This window comes from Mirounga leonina, unplaced genomic scaffold, assembly GCF_011800145.1.
Source record: "Mirounga leonina isolate KUSES-001 unplaced genomic scaffold, KU_Mleo_1.0 Mir_92, whole genome shotgun sequence".
NCBI classification, from domain to species: Eukaryota; Metazoa; Chordata; class Mammalia; order Carnivora; family Phocidae; genus Mirounga; species Mirounga leonina.
The window spans coordinates 12,828,763-12,851,081 of NW_023270852.1; the positions used below are offsets into that span (position 1 = coordinate 12,828,763).

Here is a 22,319-nt window from a genome sequence, read left to right on the forward strand (position 1 = left end):
CAACACCTCAGCAACTCAAGAAACTACATTTAATATTTTGGTATCTCTCTCTATATATGTATATATAAGCATGTATGTATATGTATCTCCTACATACAAATCCTACAAAGCACATATATATCTCTCATGCATATCTGTCCTTCAAAATTAGAGCATACTATATTGCAATTTTGTAATTTTTTTTACCTTTAATAATCTATTGTGAACATTTTTTTTTTGAGCGTAAGAAGAACAAGCATTTCATGTGGTCAAAGAACCAAAAACCCCCAGTTCACTCTAGTGCTAATATTCATGACTCTCTCCAATTTAATAAAGGCGCCTGGGTGGCTCAGTCAGTTGAGCATCTGCCTTCGGCTCGGGTCGTGATCTCGAGGTCCTGGGATCGAGCCCCACATGGGGCTCCCTGCTCAGCGGAGAGCCTGCTTCTCCCTCTCCCTCTGCCTGCCGCTCTGCCTACCTGTGCTCTCTCTCTGTCAAATAAATAAATAAAATCTTAAAAACAAAACAAAACAAAAAAACAAAAGAGCCTAAGACTAGTTCCATCACTTTTATAGGACCCTCTGGGTTGGGTAACCACATATGTCCCGGTTCACCCTGGATGGGTCTGGTTTATGCCTACTGTCCTGGACAGTCCCAGTTTGGACAATAAACTGGATGGTTACCCCACCTCTGGGGCCCTGCCTTGGAGATGAAACCCCATAGAAAAATATTTATCCTGCACAGATAGGGTTTCTTTCTGCCTCATGTAGAAATTACTGGAATTACTGTCTTATGTTCTATCCTGAGCTCCATTTGTTGAGGGCAGAATTTGGGTCCTACCTACCTGTACCCACTTTCCCCCCAGCCCACGGCACAGAGTCTGCAAAGGTAGACTCCTCTTACCTCCTGCTGGATAAAGGGTATAATTTAGTCAAGAGGTAACCTTGACTAGGTAGCTAAAAGTACCATATTCTTTCTTTCTTTCTTTCTTTTTTTTAAGATTTTATTCATCTGACAGAGAGAGAGAGCACAAGCAAAGGGAGAGGGAGAGGGAGAGGGAGAGGGAGAAGCAGGCTCCCTGCTAAGCAGGGAGTCTGATGCGGGGCTCCATCCCAGGACCCTGGGATCATGACCCCAGGCTAAGGCCGACACTTAACCGACTGAGCCACCCAGGCGCCCCACACCATACCAGTTCTAAATCATTCTTTTCCAAGTGGTCATGGAATGGAGTCTATGTATTTCCCCTCCTGAGAAACTGGATCTCCTATTTAAAAGTTCCCCAAACGAGAAGACTGTCACGTCTCTTCCTAATACTAGCTGACGTCACCTGCTGACCTTCTACTCTATGCCTGGCATGGTCACGCCACACAATCTATTTAATTCTTCCAACCACCTTATATAGTAGGTATTATAATTCCCATTGTACAGATGAGGAACAGAGGTCACATAGTGAGTGAGTAGTTGAGTGACAATAAGAACCCAGATCTAATCTGAGTGCTCTTTCTTTACATCATATCATGTTGTCACTCTAATTTTGCAAACGAGGGAATCAGAGCCCAGAGACCAGATATTCTGGTCTCAGCCTTGGTTCCTACTGCCTCTTCTTTCTCTGCTCAAATGAAGGTACAATACACTCTTGGTGGAACTTGGCTTAAGAGAGATTGGCCTGAGGTTTGTAGCTAGCCTCTGGTAAGTTAGCTTAGGTGGAAGCGTTTCAAGTGTTTGGCCAGAATGAAGTTGGTGGAGTGTGTAGGTGAAGAACAGACTTTCCTGTAGTTTAGTCAAACAAAGGTAGATCAGCTCTTCTGCACCACACAGAGGCTCTCCAGACTGACCACCTCCCCCAACCCCTGAGTGTTATCTGACGTTTCCCGGAGCAGGGAGAACAGGAAGAAGGCCTCTGAGTAGCTAACAGATGAGTCCCATGTGCATCTGCTTTTTTCCCATACGAGGGCTTTTTAGGACCTAACTCAGAGATTACTAACTCTTAGTCACAGTCTTATCAAATCATGGTAAGTGATCTTATTTCCAGCCCACTGCAGATCAGGAGAAACAAACAAGAAGGCTGGGGAGGAGGCTTCAGAATCCAGCAAATTGATTACAATCAAGTGCTGGCTAGGCAGGAAGGGAAAAGAACAGCACAATCAAAAGCTGAAAGAGGAAGTCACAGAATACAGCACCTCAAAAGCCCCTAAGGGCACCAATGAACTGCCACATAGGACATTAACTGCTGGATATAATGATGAACCTGAGGAAAAGTGATAGTTGGCTCAAGAAAGCAGGAAGGATATAATCCATTTTATAAAGAAAACACATCATTCATTCAACAAACAACACTTACTGAGCATCACTGCATAGTGATAGCTTCTGGAGACATACTAATGAATAAGACAGGGTTCCTGACTTTAAGAAGTTAATAGTCTAATGCAAGAATCCGGAACAGACAAATTATAACACTGTTCCGTAAACACAATGACAGAGCTATACGCTGGGTGCTTACCATAAAAAGCAGATGAACTTAAGGAACATGGCTGGGGTTATTTGGTTCAGGGACAAGTGTCAGCAGAGTGCCAGCATCATAGCCCAGCTAATAAGGAATGTCTATGAGGAGGGTTCCTGCTCACCTCTGAGGTCTCATCTCTCAACTATCCCCTTCCTAATGTGCTTTCTTGCCTCTGAGGTTTTGCAAATACTATTCCACTGCCTGGAATGTTTTCCCCTCTCCCATGCCTTCGGTTGACTAACTCCAATTCATTTTAGGCCTTCTGATTAGAAGTCACTTCCTGCAGTGATTCTTCCTAAGTTTGAGGCAGTTATTCCTCCCAAGAGCTCCCCTAGCACCTTAGGCACCTCCCAATTACAGTATTTATTCTGTTGCAATCATTTGTTTACTTGACTATGTTCCGTACCAGACCAAATGCTCACTGAGGACAGGAAGTGTGACTGCCCTTATAATTGTATCTTCAGTGTCCAGTATGGTGTCTGGGCATAAATATGGGCTTCACAAATACTTGTTGAATTAGCTAATGAATACACAATACATAAATAAAGTCCTAGTATTACCTTGTTTTAGAGTGTGGCTGTTAAATAAGTGAGCTCAGGAGCCAGACCCTGGTGTTTGGATCCCAGTTCTGAACTTACTGACGGTGTAATCTTGGGTAAATTACCTAACCTCTCTGTGCCAAGTTTCTTTATTGGTAAATGGAGATAACAGTAGCCTCTCATGGGATGTTGTAAGGATTAAAAAAGACACTTTGAGTAAAGGGGCTTGGAACAGTGCCTGGCATACAGTACTTTCAGTCAGTAAATGTCAGCTATTATCCTTCCTGTTTGGTCTTGTGCTTCCAAAAGTGCATTATCTCTGTGAAAAGTGGTTCCATTTGGGAAATCCTGCATACACTTTTCCCTTCTGAAAGGCACAGTGCTGAGTAAGAACCAGCTGTTTAATTTGGTATTAGTCAGCAGTTTCCTGTTTGACAGCCTCTTTCTACCTTGTCCTTGTTAAAATCCTGCAGTACTAGTGTTCCCCAGAACACTCTTTGGGACTGAGTAGTGCATTACAATCACCTGTGAAAGAGCATTTTCCTTTCTTTCTTTATTTTAGAATAACCCTGTGACGTAGAAGCTGTTGTCATGTTACAGATGAGAAAACTGAAGTTGAGCAGGGTGCTGTAATCAGTTAGTGTGGGAGCTAGGACCTAGTCCAGGTCAGCTAGGCCCATTCTGTGCTCTTAGCAGTAAGCCCTTTTCTTCACAACACCCAGTTTGAGAAGCCTGTCCCAGAAGATCTTGCTGAAGCCCCCAGATCATTGAGGTCATACTATTCTCTATCCAAAAAAAGTAGCTAAAGGCGGAAAGGAGGTGTGGGGAGTGGTGCAGCACGCGCCGTCACATATTTACTCACTCTCACTGAGGAAAAGTCAGTCAGTCCACGGAAGCTAAAGGGACTCATCCAAGACCGGCTCACCAGCTGCCCACCAAGGTGGTCTTTTGAGGCCCCGTGTTTACAGCCGATCCTCAGCCACTGAACTGACCCTTTTCCAATGAAGCCATTTACTAGCCTATCTCCAGCACAGGGTGAGACGAGCTCAGGCTCCTGCTTCTCCTCTAAGCCAGCCATCCGTGTCTCTTCGCCCCTCTGACCACAGGGAGATGACAACGCATCGCACTGTCATCCTTCTGCTCCCACCTCTGCCTTTTGATGGTGCAAAGTCTATGCCTGGGTGCTGTCGCAAGCACGTGCCTGATGTGCTCTCTGCAGGATTCCCTTAAGTCAGCAGTAGTGCCAAGGAGTCCGCAGGGGTGAAAGCAGTCCCCAAAGCCCATCATGTAGCCCTGGCCACTTGCCAGCCCTGCTGAAACTGCAAAAAAAAGTAACCGCCTCCCACAATGACAAACAGTGATTTAAGGTCTTACAGTCCGGAATCTAAGCTCTGCCACTTACTAAGTTCTTCTAGCTGTAAAATGGGTATGATAAGAAATAATTTGAGAAATACTAAATATTTAAATACTATGAGAATCAAATCTGATAACAGGTTTATTTTTTTTGATAATAGGTTTTTTTAAACATCACCACAAACATTTACTAATGCCACTCTCTCTCTTGGGTTAAGCACTGGGGACACAGACATGAACCAGACATGGCACTTGTCCTCATTTGCAAAGTCTACTGGGGGAGACTTCGAAAAAAGGTGTATGAGGCAAGATGGGTGGTCTCTGGATAACAAAAGCTTGATTACTGCTGCCTTGTGCAGAGGAAAGACAACCCTAGTGACGAGTGCCACTCCCAGGAACTTGTGCCATCTAATGTCCTGGAGGGCCTAGCAGTGCCTTTGCCTTTAAAGATGTGAGTGTGTCTCCATGAGAGAGAACCTGTCCGACTACTCTAACAGGTGCGAGAATAACCCCTTCCTTTTGTGCCGCATTTTTTGGTTTAGAGAGCACTTCAATGTGATTGTTTACTCACCCTAGGACAACTTAGGACAGATACTGTTTTCTCTATTCAACAGATTAAAGACAGAGGTAAAGAGGCTGGGTGGCCTGCCCAACCTGCACTGCTAACTGGTGGTGGACAGCACCAGATCCAGAGCCTGCCTGGCTCTGTCCTCTGTACTTCTCCATGCCCAGCTTCTGTCAGCGCCCACAGGCTCAAGTCTCACATAAACTAGGGTGGGCCGACCTAGCTTGAAGCTCAGGATCTGGGTTAAATTTTTATCAAGAGTCTTGGGGAAGAAGCCTCGGGGCTCTTTGCTTCCTCTCCCTCAAGATCTTCTGTATCTACTACCGCTTTAAAACCTCACTACAACCTGAGACAGCTACCGTCCTGCCAGCATGCACGGGCTACCTCGTCAGCTTCTGCGGGCGCTGTCAGCTCTGCCTCTTGTGTTTCTCTTTGGGCAGAGGATGGGGCAAGAGGGAGACTCCCTGTGAGCGGTCACCATGAGACCATCCTCAGGGAGGGCAAGGCCCTTCATTTCCTTCCACAGCCTGGAAACCCCTCTTTCCTCTCCAAATCCTCCCTGTTCTTTCAAGTCCTGTCCAAGCCTCCTCTTCCAGGAAGTCCTTTCCCCCCAGCTCTGCCCTGGATGCCTGTTGTGTTGATTATGTGTACTCATTTACCAGTTAATTCTTTACTGTCCAACACCTCTTGCAATACTTTCTTGCATTAAAATTTCCCTCTGACTCCCCAGTTAGATCCTAGGCTCCTCATGGATGACAGTAACTAGTTCATAACATTTTCTGTATGTATTTCATACAGCATCATGTCAGTATTTTACGCAGCTTCGGCGATGAACACACGAGAACCTTTATCCACCTGCCTGTCCATGAAACATACTACCACTGAGCAGCCTGGAACAGTAGGTGCTATGAGAGTCACACACACACAGTCTGATGGCAGCAGAGGCGGGGCACACATCATGTGGCTTTGAGAGGAATCACTCAGGAGAACTGTCTTGAGGATGAGGGAGATCTTGCCAGGTGGAGACGGGAAGAAGGGCATTCTAGGGAAAAACGTGGTGTTTGCAAAAGCCAGAGGGTGAAGACTCCACTACCTTTCCCTTCAAGAAACTGAGTCTCTCAGTGAGCCTAGGGTGCTGTAGGCAGAGAGGAGGTCGCCCAGGGAGGCAGAGGCCTGACTCTTAGAGGGGTTTGGATTCTATCCTGAAAGCTATGGGCACACAATGGTTTTTTGTTAAGGAATTAAGCAACATGGCGAACAGCAAAAACAAGAGATCAGGAGATGAGAGAACTGGATTCAAAAATGACTCGTTCCCGGGCGCCTGGGTGGCTCAGTTGGTTAAGCGACTGCCTTCGGCTCAGGTCATGATCCTGGAGTCCCTGGATCGAGTCCCGCATCGGGCTCCCTGCTCGGCAGGGAGTCTGCATCTCCCTCTGACCTTCCCCCCTCTCATGCTCTCTCTCTATCTCATTGTCTCTCAAATGAATGAATAAAATCTTAAAAAAAAAAAAAAATGACGCATTCACTAGCTTGGAAGGCATTTCAATCCCTCTGTGCCCCAGACTCACTATTTTTCAAGTTGAAGAGGTTTTTTCTACACCAATGGTCCTTAAACTTTATTGGGAACAAAATCACCCGGGTAACTTGTAAAAATTGTTGATTCTTGGGCCCACATCTCAGCAATGTTCAGTAGGCAGGGCCTGGGAATGTACCAGAGCAGCACCAAGCTAGATGGTCTCTGAGCGTCCTTCCCACTCTAATGTTCTTGTGATGAACACGAGAAAGATGCAAGGCTAGTCACACCCATACCACTTCCACCTGCCTCGTCCTGCTCCCAGGAAGCTAAGGATGTCTGGGCATCAGAACACTCTTCCGAGGCCTCATGTTTAGAAACTTAGAGCAAACCCCCAGGACACTAAGCCTTGGGATGAGACCTCCAATATCTCACTTATACATCCTTCTGCCCCCCGGAATCCCAGTTGGAATTAGGTCCTTCTACACCATACACTCCTGTCTGTCTCCTCATTCACCCACCAACCATTAATTAAGTACTTTCCATGGGCTGGGCCATGACCTCAAAAGCTTGTAAATGCTACACGTAACACTGGAAAAAAAATCTTTTATAAAATATCTCTAGCAGGAAAGAGTTCAGAATTTTGAGTTGGAGAGAACCACATTTTAATTCTGATGACTCTGGGAAGTTACTTCATCCTTCTGGGCCTCAAATTCATCATTGGTAAAATGGAAACATTAATATCTATGAACTGGGTTACTGTGAAAATCAAAGATGATGCGGTAGAGTCAGGGGCACAGGAAATGGCCAGTCCCTAGGAAACGGCCATTTTTCCAGACCTGGAGCTGTAATATATCCATATTCCTCTGTTTGACTTTCAGAGGCTTTTCCTACCTAGTCCTAGTTAATGTCTCCAAATAGACTTTCAACTACTCCCTTCCTGCTGTCAAAACCCCCGTAAGAGGACCCTGGTGATCCTACCATGAATCCTCAGGAGGCAGCAGTGTGCATTAGAAAGAACAGAGGTCGGAGTGAGTGAGACTGAGGAGCAAAAGTCACTGTGCAATTTTGATCAAAATACTTAACATCTCTGAGAATTTGTTTCCTCATCTGCAAAATAGATATCATCACCTACCTTGCAAGACTCAATGGCAAACCCAATTAAAAAATAGATCAGGGAATCTGAGTAGATGTACAAATGGCCAAAAGGCACATGAAAAGACGGTCAACATCATTAGCCATCAGGGAAACGCAAATCTGAACCACAACAAGAAACAACTTCATATCCACCAGGATGGCCAAAGTAAAAAAGATAGGCAGTAACAAGAGCTGGGGAGGATGCAGAAAAGTTGGACCCCTCCTACGTGGCTGGTGGGAATGTAAAATGGTGCAGCCTCTTTGGAAAACAGTCTAGCAGTTCCTCAAAAGGTTAACAGAGTTATCCTATGACCAAGCAATTCTACTGCTAGGTATAAAGTTAAGAAAACTGGGGTGCCTGGGTGGCTCAGTTGTTAAGCATCTGCGTTTGGCTCAGGTCATGATCCCAGGGTCCTGGGACTGAGCCCCACATCGGGCTTTCTGCTCGGCGGGAAGCCTGCTTCTCCCTCTCCCACTCACCCTGCTTGTGTTCCTGCTCTCACTCTCTGTCAAATAAATAAATAAATTCTTAAAAAAAAAAATAAAGAAAACTGAAATCACTATAGTCACACAAAAACTTGTACACAAATGTTCACAGCAGTATTATTCATAATAGCCAAATATAGAAACAACCCAAATATCCCTCAACTGATGAATGGAGAAATGAAATTTGGTATATCCATTAAAGAACTATTATTCATCTATGAAAAAGGAATGAAGTACTAATACATGTTACAACATGAATGTACCCTGAAAACATGCTAAGTGAAAGCAGTCCAAAGATCATGTATTGTATGACTCCATTTATATGAAATGCCCAGAATATGCAAATCTTAGAAACTAAGTAGATTAGTGGCTGTCTAGTAGGAAATGAGAGGAAACGGGGAATGGAGTTTCTTTATGGAGTGATAAAAACGTTCTAAAACTGGCTTTCTGTCCGTGGACGCCACCGAGTAAGCATCGTTAAAGTCTCCCCTCCCACCGCCGTCATGTCTAAGTCAGAGTCTCCCAAAGAGCCTGAACAGCTGCGGAAGCTCTTCATCAGAGGTTTGAGCTTTGAAACAACCGATGAGAGTCTGAGGAGCCACTTTGAGCAATGGGGAATGCTTACGGACTGTGCGGTAATGAGAGATCCAAATACCAAGTGCTCCAGAGGCTTTGGGTTTGTCACGTATGCCACTGTGGAGGAGGTGGATGCAGCCATGAATGCGAGGCCACACAAGGTGGATGGAAGAGTTGTGGAACCAAAGAGGGCTATCTCAAGAGAAGATTCTCAAAGACCTGGTGCCCACTTAACTGTGAAAAAGATTTTTGTTGGTGGCATTAAAGAAGACACTGAAGAACATCATCTAAGAGATTATTTTGAACAGTATGGGAAAATTGAAGTGATCGAGATCATGACTGACCGAGGCAGTGGCAAAAAAAGAGGTTTTGCTTTTGTAACATTTGATGACCATGACTCTGTAGACAAGATTGTCATTCAAAAATACCATACTGTGAATGGCCACAACTGTGAAGTAAGGAAAGCCCTATCTAAACAAGAGATGGCTAGTGCTTCATCCAGCCAAAGAGGTCGAAGTGGTTCTGGAAACTTTGGTGGTGGTCGTGGAGGTGGTTTTGGTGGGAATGACAACTTTGGTCGTGGACGGAACTTCAGTGGTCGAGGTGGCTTTGGTGGCAGTCGAGGTGGTGGTGGATATGGTGGCAGTGCGGATGGCTATAATGGATTTGGTAATGATGGAAGCAACTTTAGAGGTGGTGGAAGCTATAATGATTTTGGCAATTACAACAATCAATCCTCAAATTCTGGACCCATGAAAGGAGGAAATTTTGGAGGCAGAAGCTCTGGTCCCTATGGTGGTGGAGGCCAATACTTTGCCAAACCACGAAACCAAGGTGGCTGTGGTGGTTCCAGCAGCAGCAGTAGCTATGGTAGCAGCAGAAGGTTTTAATTACTGCCAGGAAACAAAGCTTAGCAGGAGAGGAGAGCCAGAGAAGTGACAGGGAAGCTACAGGTTACAACAGATTTATGAACTCGGCCAAGCACAGTGGTGGCAGGGCCTAGCTGCTACAAAGAAGACATGTTTTAGACAATACTCATGTGTACGGGCAAAAAACTCGAGGACTGTATTTGTGACTAATTGTATTACAGGTTATTTTAGTTTCTGTTCTGTGGAAAGTGTAAAGCATTCCAACAAAGGGTTTTAATGTAGTTTTTTTTTTTTTTTTTTTGCACCCATGCTGTTGATTGCTAAATGTAATAATCTGATCACGACGCTGAATAAATGTGTCTTTAAAAAAAAAAAAGGTTCTAAAACTGACTGTGGTGATAGATGCACAACTCTTGTGAATATACCATAAACCACTGACTTACACACTTTTTAAAAAAGATTTGAGAGAGAGAGCGCGCGCATGCATGCACGCATGAGTATGAGCGGGGGAACGGGGGCGGGGCAGAGGGAGAGAGAAAATCTCAAGCAAACTCCCGGCTGAGCATGGAGCCCAATGCAGGGCTCAATCCCAGGATCCTGAGATCACAACCTGAGCCAAGATCATGAGTCAGACACTCAACCAACTAAGCCAGGCCCAACTTACACACTTTAAAAGACTGAACTACACAGTATGTGAATTAGATCTCAACAAGGCTATTATATTTAAAAAAAATGTATGTAAGGAGGTGAGCACACTGCTTGGCATGCAGTAGGTACTCAGTAATGGTAATAGATTTATTATTGTGCCCTTTCCTCTTCCTGATGCGACACTCTCACTCTGGCCAGAATTGCCTCTCACACTAGCACTGTAGAATATGTCAGGCTCATTGCAGGGTGCCCATTTCATACTCAGTAGAGAGTCACAGGTGAGTCCTGATGCCTAATATCCCAGGACTAAGAGTCTTTCTCCAATACTCAGATTAATAAATACATAACTCTTGGAGAAGTAAGCAAATAATAGCCTCCATTTATTGAGCACTTACTATGTGCCAGGTTCTGTGCTAGGAACTTTACAACTGTTTTCCTCCCAAGAACCATACTAGGCTCTTATTATTATTATTATTCCTATTTAATTAATGAAGAAACCATGACTTACAGAGTTATGTAGCTTGTTTCAGGTCACTGATACTCAGTGACCAAGCTGCTCTGTTTAGCTCCAAGGCTTGTACTCTTTTCTCTATGTGATTACATGACTTCATTATTCCTTTTTTTTATCTACATGTTACCCATCCTTTATAACTCAAGCAGTCTGATTTTCACTGATCTCCCTTTCCTCTATGCATTCAAGTAATATCTAGTTCACATCAAATTAGTTAACATTCTCTTTTACATAGCCTTATGTGTTCACAGAGTGCCTCATGTGTATATTCTTGAACATGGCAGGTGCTTGATAAATACTTCCTTAGTGAGTGGATGGTAAGCTTGTCTCCCCAAGAAGGAAATGGGTTCTTGAAGGATAGATACAGTGTCTTACAGATCTTTTTATCCTTCCTACAGAGATGGCACTCATGACCATCTAGGCTGGCCTATGGATGGAAGATGAGACCCTAGTTGAAAATGGTTCTCACAGACACCACTTTTTCTGCCCATGGACTGGAAAATTTCTCAAGAACAGGACTCTTTATTCCCTTCTAGTAGGAGCTCAGAAAAGGTTTGAAGAATTAAAGGGAGGACTAGTCAGCACTTACTCTACTGAAGGCACATTAAGGGCAGCCTTCTCCTAAGGACCCCAAATTCATTTTCTCTCATCCTCATGAAAGGGAAGGGGGAGAACAGAAAGGTTGGAGCTTTAAGACGATAGGTTGTTGATCCTGCCTGTGATGCCAGACAGTGGCATCCTCTCTGGCCCAGGACCTCCCCCGCATCCCCGCCTTTTAAAAAAATATTTTATTTTAGGTACTCTCTACACCCAAAGTGGGGCTCGAACTTACAACCCTGAGATCAAGAGTTGCACGCTTCACCGACTGAGCCAGCCAGGTGCCCCCAGGACACCTTCATTGACCACAGGCCCAGGTGGAGCTTTCCCACAGCCCACGTGTCACCTTCACACTATCAAATTCAAAGAGTGGGACAAACTCTTAAGAATGCGTTACTCTGCTGTCTGTAGGCCCATCAATACTCTGTTTGACCCTCCCTTTCTTCCCATCTCTTCTAAGTCTCACAGCAGTAACATGTCACAGCTATTTAGAGTCCCTCTGAGGTGGCCTATCATTACTCTGAGCTTAACTTCTCCCCACTGTCCCTGCTTTGCCCCCATCCCAACCAAAGCATCCCATCTTTCAGCTCCACAGATCCTCCAGGTAGGGCTGGCAACAAGATGGGGAGCCTGCCCTCTCTGCCTTTCAGTCAGTTATGCTACTTGGTTGGCCAAACTCAGTCCCTCTGTGCTCCCCATCTCTACACCTGCTTGCCTCTCCTCTGCCTTTTCTTCAAAATGTTAAAAACTCACAATAAAAAACAAATACAAAATGTTGTAATTAATAGCCAATTCCAAGCCAACCCAGCATCTCTACTAATAAACCTCAACACTTGCAAAAAGAACAATAAATTCTGCCTCTCTCTGGTTTTGAGGTGGTCTCTTTTATATCCAGTCCATGTGTGTATGTATGTGGGTAAGTGTGTCTACATATATATTTATTTGCCTTTATTTCCCATCCAGGGAGGGGCAGAATAATGAACTGCGTGCGTCAGGGAAGATGAATCTGAGATACTAGGGAGCAGTGCAGTAAAAAGATTAAAGTGTTATTATTGTTGTTTTTTTTTCCCCCATGGTCCATTGTGACAGCTCGACCGTCATCTGTAAAAAATGTCTCAGCGAGAGATAATCATCGGAAACTCAATAAAGCGTCAGGGGGAGCCTCAGCCCCCATCAATCACTGGGTGCCTGGAAAATTTCAGCCCTCTGTCTCCCTTCCTGCTATCCATATAAATGTCTCTAATATATTTTGTGTGGTGTGTGGGACCCATCCCTGATTTGGAACTTTTGATGAAAAAATATTTATACACAAAATATGTAAATCAGTTAAAAATCACAGGACTAGTTCTTCGCCACCCCATCCCACTTTTCCTTATTTTTATAAATGTATCAAAATTATTCTTTTTAATAAAACATGTCAACTGGTCTATCTCCCTCCCCTAGTCAAATATATATATATATATGTTTTAGAGGGCTAAAAGGAGGGAAACAATTAGCTTAACTGGCTGACACATTTCACCTTGAAGCTGGCTAACACAAGCATGATGGATTGACAGTGCACTGTCCATCCTAGTGACTCTGGCAGCTGGCACCACTGAGAAATTAGATGTAGAACCACTGGCCCTGGAGGTGCGACAAGGCTGTGACAATGACGAGGAAGAGGCAGGGACATTATTAAAAATAATAACTTGCCCCAACAGCTTTTGGCCTGGCAGATTCCCAAGCCTTCCCAAGCCTCTGGACAAGCAGCGGTTCTGGGCTAAGTGTGAGGCACATACAGGCTGCTATGGTTGTTGGGCTCTGTGTATGAGCAGGAGACAGTTCTGCTGGCATTTGGCTGCCTCTCTCTGCCTCAATTTCCTTTAGTGCCTGTATCACAGGGTTGCTGTGGCACACCGTATCAGTCCATGTTACCTGCTGCTGCAGTGGTCTTATCATCGCCATCCTATTACCATCTCCCCTGCTTCTCCACCCTGGAGGGGATCCACTCCTGTGGTGCCCTCTCCTCTAGAACCTTCAGAGCCCCTCTCTGTCTAAAGGACAAAGTCCAAGCATCTTGATCTGGCCCCAGTGCACTAATGCCGAATCTTTTGTTCATTACTCTTCAAGATAAATCTGCTGTGTAGATGCTTCACCTGAACAAGTTCACTTAACAGCCTGACACACGTTTTTCTGTTTCCCACGTGTCTGGGATATAACACACCCCTTCACACCCAACTGTACCCACCTACGGGCCCTCCATAAAACTTTCTTATACTTTGGGGCTCAGATACCATTTTATTTCCCTGACTGCTTCAACCAGACATTCTCTTCTCTGAGCTCTGGTAGTCCTTGTTATCTGTACCTCTGACCGAACACTTGTCAAATACTGTCTTGGTCAAGTCTTCAATCTTTATTATTATTATTAATTAATTTTCTTGCTAGTATCTTACACATTTGCAATACACCTTGTATTTTCTCAAGTGCTTTCATAAGTACTTCAATTTGATCTTTATAATAAGCCAATGGTGTAGGAAATATTCTTCCCTACAGATGCAAAAATCAAGTCTCAGAGAAAGAAAGAGAAATGCCAAAAGTCACACAGTTTGGTGATGGCTAAGCCACTCCTCTGACTCTAAATATAATGTTTGGCTCTCTACAGACAACAGTTTGCTACCACTGAAAAGCATTTGGAAGGCCATGTCAAAGAGTCTGAATAAAGTTCCACAAGAGTATGATGAGGATAATGATGATGATAGAAAGACAGAAATTTACATTAGTGGAATTCCTTCTATATTCTAGGTTTTAGGTTAGGGACAAATATGCTATCTCTAACTCTTCTGATAACCTTCATTTTATTTATTTATTTTATTATTATGTTCAGTTAGCTCCGGGAAATAAACTGATAACCTTCCTAAGTAAGGAGACAGAGGCTCTGAGAGGTGCAGAAAATCGCTGCAGGTGTCATAGCTATTATGTGTTCTGTACGACCTATAATACCATGGCATGAGCACATAACCTCGCAAGGAGTGAAGCTTAAAGTGGCAAAATAAGGTCTCTTCCAGGGAGAAGGCCCAGATGAGTTTTTAAAAGCAGTTCAAGCCCATGGCCAGAACTAACATCTGTAGTCTAGATCATGCTACTCAAAGACTGGAGAGCTGTGAGAAATGCAAAATCTTAGTTCCCACTCCAGAGCCACTGAATCAGAATCTCTGTGGGTGGGGCCCAGGAATCCGTGTTTTAATAAGCTCTTAAGGTGACTCTTATGTCCTTGGGAGCATAATTACTTCCATCTAAATTTATGTTCTCCAAGGGCATACATTCTCTCTGCTGTCCCTAGGTAGAGCTGGGCACACGGTGGGTGCTGAGCAGTTAACTTATACTGAATAGATGAACCAGGATGAGATGACTCCCTGGCATGTCCTGGGGAAGGGGAGAAATATTATAGAGAGCCGTTCCATTACCGCCAGTGGGAACTCCTAGCCATCTCCTGAACTCCAGGGCACTTGTCCACTGGTTTGTGATGCGCCAGCTTGCACCGTCCTGTCCCCCATCTGAAGACACAGAGATGGGGAGGTCAGCTGGAGCAGGCCAGGACCCGCAGCCCCTGGAGCTGTGGGAAGGGGACTGCCCAGACTGTTGGGGTTGGCCTTGGGAGGTAGAGCCTGGCAAGTCAGGCCCTCTAGCCCCAGAAGGTTCCTATGCCAACCCAGCTTCTATACGACTCATCTTTATTCAGCCACCACTTGGAGCTAAGAAGAGAAGCTGATTTATATCCTGTTCTCACCATGTTTCTGCCGTGTTTTATTGTTTTAATTGTACATATGAGAGGCACTCAGAGTGCTTGCTTGCATTTCTGACAGCCCCAGACACCCAATGTTTATAACAGTTACTTACAAGCAGCCTGCGGCATCCCTGGCTGGGCAACTTGTTTACTGTTACCATGCATTTATTGTCTCCTCCACCTGAGGATTGGGACCCACCACCCATCTGCCAGCCACAAGTGGAACTCTCCTGGAGTGGGCATGGATGGGGATCAAGGCACTGAATGGAATGTGGTCAAGATCAGGGAGTGACTTGGTAGAGAAGCAGCAGTGATCTCCACGCTCCCCTCTCCACATGTGTCCCCTCTATGTGCCTTTGCTCAAGCTGTGCCCCTACTTAGAACAGCTTTTCTTTTCTCACTTGCTTTCTGGCCTCCGAAACTCAGCTCAAATCCCACTTATAAGTACATCACTTGTTCTGATGGTGAGCCTAAGGCTTCTAGACCTTAGAAATCACATGGCTGCTGGGCGCCTGGGTGGCTCAGTTGGTTGGGCAACTGCCTTCGGCTCAGGTCATGATCCTGGAGTCCCGGGATCGAGTCCCACATCGGGCTCCCTGCTCGGCAGGGAGTCTGCTTCTCCCTCTGACCCTCCCCTTCTCATGCTCTCTCTCTCTCTCATTCTCTCTCTCAAATAAATAAATAAAATCTAAAAAAAAAAAAAAAAAAAAGAAATCACATGGCTGACAGGGGCCTTGGAAGCCGTATTATCCAATGACCCAGGGCAAGAATCCCCTGTACAGAATCCCTGACAGGCAGACATCCAGCCTCTGTCAATGCTCCTTGAGTGATGAGCTGCTCAGTACCTCCAAGGCAACTTTACACGGACTGAAAATCCACCTCAATAGCGATGTTCTTCATCAAATATCATCCTTCCATGATGCTTTACTTATCTCTAGTCATCCTAACAACCCTGTATGATGGGTATTGTTATCCCTATGTTACAGAAGAGAAAACAGAAATTCTAGAACCTTAAATCACTTGCTCAAGATCACACAGCTAGTAAGTTACAGAACTTAGACAAACAGAGCTTAGATAACTGCCTACCACTGACATCTGACCTTTCTCCAGGACACCATTATACCTCTCAAGATGCCACTCTTGGGGGCTGAAAAGGATGGACAGAACAGTCAGGCCAACACAGTTTCTATGCCAGGCATTCCTGTGTCACTTGCACCAGCTGACCTGCCCTCTGCCCAGAAACACCAACCCTGACAAGGGCAGGGAATACTGTAATGTGCCCAGCAGGCTTCTTGCTAAGGAGCAATGGCCATATGTAAATCAGAAGGGTTTTGCTAGGAATGGGGCAACCGATGATAAAGTATCAGAAAGGAGGTCACAGAAGTTTCTTTCCTTTCTAGACCATGCCTGTTCTGAGCAGGTAGAACAGATAGAGCCTCTTTGAGAGAAAACAAGGCAACTTCTCTGATACCTTTGGTACCTTTGTTTGGATCCTCTTTTTTTTTTTTTAAGATTTTTTTTTTTTTTTTTTTTTAATTTGACAGAGAGAGACACAGCAAGAGAGGGAACAAAAGCAGGGGAAGTGGGAGAGGGAGAAGCAGGCTTCCCGCTGAGCAGAGAGCCTGATGTGGGGCTCGATCCCAGAACCCTGGGATCATGACCTGAGCCAAAGGCAGACACTTAACGACTGATGCCCCTGGATCCTCTCTCTTCCTCACACCTTAGATGCTGTACCCTGAGTGAGGAGCTTGTCCCCGCACCTCTTACCTTCACTCTTTTCCTTGGACAATTTTAGTCACATCCACTGTAGTCACTACCAAGCTAATGCTGGTGACTCCTTTTTTTTTTTTTAAGATTTTATTTATTTATTTGACACAGAGAGACACAGCGAGAGAGGGAACCCAAGCAGGGGGAGTGGGAGAGGGAGAAGCAGGCTTCCCATTGAGCAGGGAGCCCAACCCAGGGCTCCATCCCAGGACCCTGGGATCATGACCTGAGCCGAAGGCAGACGCTTAGCCAACTGAGCCACCCAGGTGCCCCAGCTGGTGACTCCTAAATCCCTATCTCCTGCCAGACTTCTCCTTTGAACTCCATACCCACACATCCAACTGTTAAACCAAATCAGAAATCGGGATGTCACCATGAAATGCCTCCTTTTCCATCAATTCCCACATTCTGCTAAGAACTCAACCTCTTAATATTTTTAACATCTAATTTCTCAATTTCCAAAGATCACTTTTAGGAATCCCCAGAAATTATAAGTGCATTTTGGGGGAGAGGAGCATAGGAGCATAGCTTCCCAACCAATTCTCAAAGGGGACCATCATCCCCTAAAGGTCAAGAGCCACTGCTAATCTCTCCCCTTCAATTTCATCCCTCACCCCATCAGAATGATCCATCTAAAATGCAAATGTAAACTGACACCCCTTGCTTAAAATCCTTCAATGACCTTCAAAAACAGTGTGAGCACCCTAGAACTGTCCTACAATGTCCTTATCATGCGGAACCCTGCTTCCCTCTCTAGTCTTACTTCTTGCTATTCTCCTCAGCACTGTGGCAGATGAGTCCACTTGTTGTCACCCACCCACCCCATGTCTCTGCATGTGTTGTTCCTTCTACCCAGAAGATCCATCCCTCTTAGTCTGCCTGGCAATCTCCCACTCATCCTTAAGACCCAATTCAAAGTCACTTACACTATGACACTTCCCAGACAGCAGCCTGCCCTCAGGTAGAGCTTATCACTGCCTATGTAAGTGCTATCTCCATTCTTTGTACATCTACCTTTGCAGTATCACTCTGTACTGTGGTACCTTGTTCGTAGGTCTGTCTTCTCACTTGACTGGGAACACTGTTGAGGGCCTAGACCATGTATATTCATTTCTACATTCCCAGCATCTGGCAGAGTGCCTGACACTCAGTAAATGCATGTTGAATTATAAAGAAATAAAACTAATGAGCAATTACAACTGTAGAGCACTTTACAATTCACACATCACATACTTTATCTCTTGATGTTCACAATACTGATAAGGTAGAAAAGGGATATATTACTGGGGTTTAGGGAGGTCCTGCCAAGGTCACAAATGACAACTCACCACCTCCTTTCAGTACTGAGCACAGTATAAGGCCCACAGAAATATCTATTAGAAATTTAGTAAATTTGATGGACCTGGCACGGACTCTGCTCCAATAGTAAAGGACTGTCCAATTGAGCCTGTGACTTTTCTTTGAATTTGCCTAGACACACTCTTGGCAAAGGGCTAGCACCCTTGTTCTTTTCTACCCTACTCACACATCCTGTAAGTCAGGTACCTCCTGAGAAAAAGTCTATCCAATCCAAAGATAAGAGAACCACAAGATTCTTTGGTTCCTGTCTACTTCACCAATGAGAATGACCTAGAACTAGATACAGTAGGCAACAGATATTGGTTGAATGGATGAAAGAGCGAAGTATCTTTAAACTAAAAAAAAAAAAAAGAAAAATCTGGTTAAGAAGGAGCTAAAGGCTTGGTAAGGAGAGAGGAGAGCCCTGGAATGATTCTAAAGGACTGTGACTTTTCAGGGTTAGAGCACATGAAGTTGGAGGGCAGAGCACATACAAACTGATACGCCAGGGAAAACTGGATAAGCTGCTGGAAATTGGCAGGCAGTGCAGTCTGTAATTTAACAACAACAACAACAAAAACCCAAAACAACAACAACAACAACAACAAAAAGATGCAGAGACAGGCATATCCTGCAAGCTACAGAAGAGTGAGTTCATCAATAATTCTGACAAAATTCTAGGATGTATTTTTTTTAATGGTTCTTAAACACTTAGGTAATTACTGAGTATCAGTGTGGGCTCCCTAAGGACAAGATAAGACCATACCAGAATAACTTAGTATCTTTTGGGGAAAGGGTTATTGGGCAAAAAAATATGACAAATGCTAAAAGCACATTTTTATTTTAGCAAGAAACCTAAGAAAATCTCTTAAAATTCTGTGGACAACATGAGAAATGGAGGCTAAAAAAAAAATGAAGTTTGGTGGATACAGCTGTGAATGTTGAGTAATGTTTCAAAATTGTGATGATTACATGCTCCAAGGCTCCATACTGAACTGAGTCCTTATAAACATTTAAACCAAAGACTAGCACATAAAGTACATGATGGCAGGGATCTTGCCTGTCTAACTCACCAACGCCTAGAACACTGTCTGCTAGGTAGGAATATAAATATATGAATAATATGTGAATGTAAATATATGTAAATATATGAATCCACAGAAAGTCTACTCACTAAATTTGTAGATCATACAAAATAAGAAGAGATACTTAATATTTTTATCTTATTTCATAAGGAATATAATAGTCTTTTCCAATATTTTTGTTGTCTATCTACCTACCTATCTAGAATGTAGGCTGGCTAGTGTAAAAGTTAAAAAAGTTCAGAGGAGGCTGACAGAAAGAAAAGAAAGGAAGGAAAGAAGAAAGAAAAAAGAAAATACCTACAACAGGGTCAGCACATACAGCCTATGGGCCAAATCTAGCCTGCTGCCCATTTTGGTAAAGTTTTACTGGTTCATACCCACGCACATTTGTTGCATGTTGTCTACAGCTGCTTCTGCACTAGAGTGGCCAAGCTGAGTACTCACAACTCAGACCAACTGACCCACAAAGCTTAAAAACCACTATGCAGCTTTTTCCAGAAAAAGTTTCCTGACTACTGATCTAGAATGTCGAATATGAGCATCCACCTGGAGAGAACAAAGATATAAAACTTAAATGTAGGGGGAAGGGACTGGTGTGACAGCAGAGGCTGGCCTACATGGCTTCACAGCTCTGGGATTCTGTGAAATCAAAAATAATGACTGAGCCCTGCTGGGATCCCGAGGGCAGATGATAAGGCACTCAAATAATCCCTTCCCTTCCACCTGGCTCTGCCCCCTCAGCAAACGCTCCTCTTTGCTTTTTGGTGAGAGCACCTGGACAGAAGACCGAGCTGAGGACAGTAATGCTATGTCTGAGAGAGAAGACAACCCACATGATGAGTCTCCACATAACAGGCTGCAAATATAGGGCAAATTTGGTACTCATGAAATTCTCCTCTGAAACATAAAGTGAACATAATTCCTCCAACTCAGTGGGGAATCCAAGGAGGCATAGGTCATGGCCTGCACACAGAACTGTCAGCTGAGCAGGAGAGGAAAGACATATGGGCAGATGAGAGTTCAAATAACCATATAAAAGGCCAAGATTTAGAGAACATTCAAAAGAGCAGCTGGGGGCAGGCTGCAATTATTGCCAAGGACAGGGAAGGCTTCGTGGAGGATCCAGCCACAGAAGTGGAGCTTGACAAAAGGAGCAGGTTTAGAGAGGTAGACAGGCAGGGGGAAGGCAACTCCACACTTCCCCTGGGCAGCAATGCTCTGCTGCTCTTGACATTGCTCTTACGCTGCTGACCTGAGAAACCTCGCAGGGGCAGCAAGCACACCCCTGCCGTGGGCTACCACAGCTACGTCGGTCCAGCAGCCTCACTGACAGCTCGGAGGACCAAGTGCACTGCTTGCCTCACTGGGCCTCCCTTCAGTCAATGTTCTGACCCTCAGGCAGTCGGCATGGCTGTCCGTCCTCCTGGCATCACTGCCAACCCGAGAGCAGTACTGCTCAGCTGCCCTATTGCTGGAAACAGGGCTGGTTATCGCAGCCTTTGAGTGACACAGGATAACGGACAGGCAGGGGGGCCAGTATGAACAAGCAAAAGCTCAAAAGTAAAATAAATATTCACTGCTGTTTGTAGCCAAAGCAACATATCCTCTTCCATACCTCACTTTTGAAGAACCACTCACCAGAAGTAGCAAAGACTGACTTGCCTGAGTACCCTCTGACAGACATGTGACTGAACCGTGATACAGGTGCACACCACCTCTTTCTTCTGAAGTCCAAACAACCCACATTAACATCCTCAGGAGGCACAGATGACCACCCCATTTTATAAGCATAGACATCAAGGCACAGAGAAGGTCCACTATTTGTCCTGGGTCATAATGGTAAATTGAGGGCCAATCCCAGAGATACGATTTCATTTTGCATATAGAAGGGGAAAAAAGCAGTATTCAGAGTAGTACTGAGGGACTTCTGAGGCAGAGGAAACCAGGGAGGCTGCTTTCTAGTTCTGGGACAGGGATGGGATAGGTTAAGTCTGCAGGAAGTAGAAGAGGAACAAAGCCACATTTCATGCAGTTGCCTTAATTATTTTATGGAAACCTGCTCCATTATCCACTCACCTGAGGCTCTATGGGCTGAGGTGCTATCAGGAGAACACCAGGTGAAAGGTATCCCCCACTCCCTGCTCTGGTCATGAAGTCAGGCCTCTATCTTATTCCCCAAGACTTCTGAAGGGACATAAATGATAGAGGCAGAAGAGACTGTGAAGGGTGTCTGTTCCAAGCTTTCTGGGTTATCCATGCGTTCCCAGAGGATGAGGGACTTGCAGGCTCTCACTCTGAGTTGCTGGTAGGGCTGACAGAGAGCAAGGCTGCCTAGAAGCCAAAGGGAGGAGAGTGCTCACAACAACAGGGTGGTCTGTGCTTACCTTCCAAAGAATGGATTCCCTGCTCCTTGGCAGTCTTATAAACACTGCTGAAATCATCCCCAAGGTTTGGGTCAGCACCAGCAGCAAGCAGGATCTGCACCACACTGGAAAAAATCAGAAAGACAGAAGTGTCAAAAGCTGGAAAGGCCTAGGAAGTAGAGACTCAGATTCTGAAGCATGTTTGGGGATTGGAGCTGCTTCTGCTCATGTGAGTGGTACAGGGGAAAGAACGGAAACTCTGCCAGTGTAAAAGACAAGGAAAGCTCCGAAACTGACTAGCCGAGTGGCTCTGGTCAAGTTATTTAACACCCTTCTAAGGCTAGGTTTCCACAACTACAAAATACAAAGTATTAATTCAACAATCACTTATCAAATGCTTACTGTGTTGTAGTCACTGTTATAGGTGCTAGGGTCTGCACCCTCATGGAGTTTATGATCTTCTGGGAATATCAAGAATTCAGCATGAAATTATAGCAATGTGTGGTAAAGGCTATGATGGAGGAAGTACTGGGGCGCCTCGGTGGCTCAGTTGGTTAAGCATCTGCCTTCGGCTCAGGTCATGATCCCAGGGTCCTGGGATCGAGCCCCACGAGCCCTGCATCGGGCTCTCTGCTCAGCGGAGAGCCTGCTTCTCCCTCTCCCTCTGCCTGATGCTCGCCATGCTTTTGTGCACACGCTCTGTCAAATAAATAAATAAATCTAAAAA

General features: G+C 44.8%; 2 protein-coding genes across 6 annotated transcripts in view; one reads left to right on the forward strand and one right to left on the reverse strand.

The window, feature by feature from the left end:
- CLPB (caseinolytic mitochondrial matrix peptidase chaperone subunit B) overlaps nt 1-22,319 on the reverse strand; it is a 162,215-nt gene that overhangs the window by 89,359 nt on the left and 50,537 nt on the right. For 4 of the 5 annotated variants that reach the window (XM_034995491.1, XM_034995494.1, XM_034995492.1 and 1 more), the window contains exon 4: nt 21,614-21,717. In XM_034995491.1, coding sequence (XP_034851382.1) covers nt 21,614-21,717 — 104 coding nt within the window. Of the gene's footprint in view, nt 1-14,719; nt 14,810-21,613; nt 21,718-22,319 lie in introns of all 5 variants that reach the window. The other variant, XM_034995495.1, reaches the window with a different exon arrangement.
- Nucleotides 8,564-9,884, forward strand: LOC118004243 (heterogeneous nuclear ribonucleoprotein A1-like). The gene has a single exon (XM_034995497.1). The coding sequence runs from the start codon at nt 8,579-8,581 to the stop codon at nt 9,539-9,541; it is 963 nt and encodes a 320-aa protein (XP_034851388.1). The 5' UTR covers nt 8,564-8,578; the 3' UTR covers nt 9,542-9,884.

Bases quoted from the DNA above. Each gene is read 5' to 3' on its own strand.
- LOC118004243 (XM_034995497.1), top strand. From the start codon at position 8,579: ATGTCTAAGTCAGAGTCTCCCAAAGAGCCTGAACAGCTGCGGAAGCTC.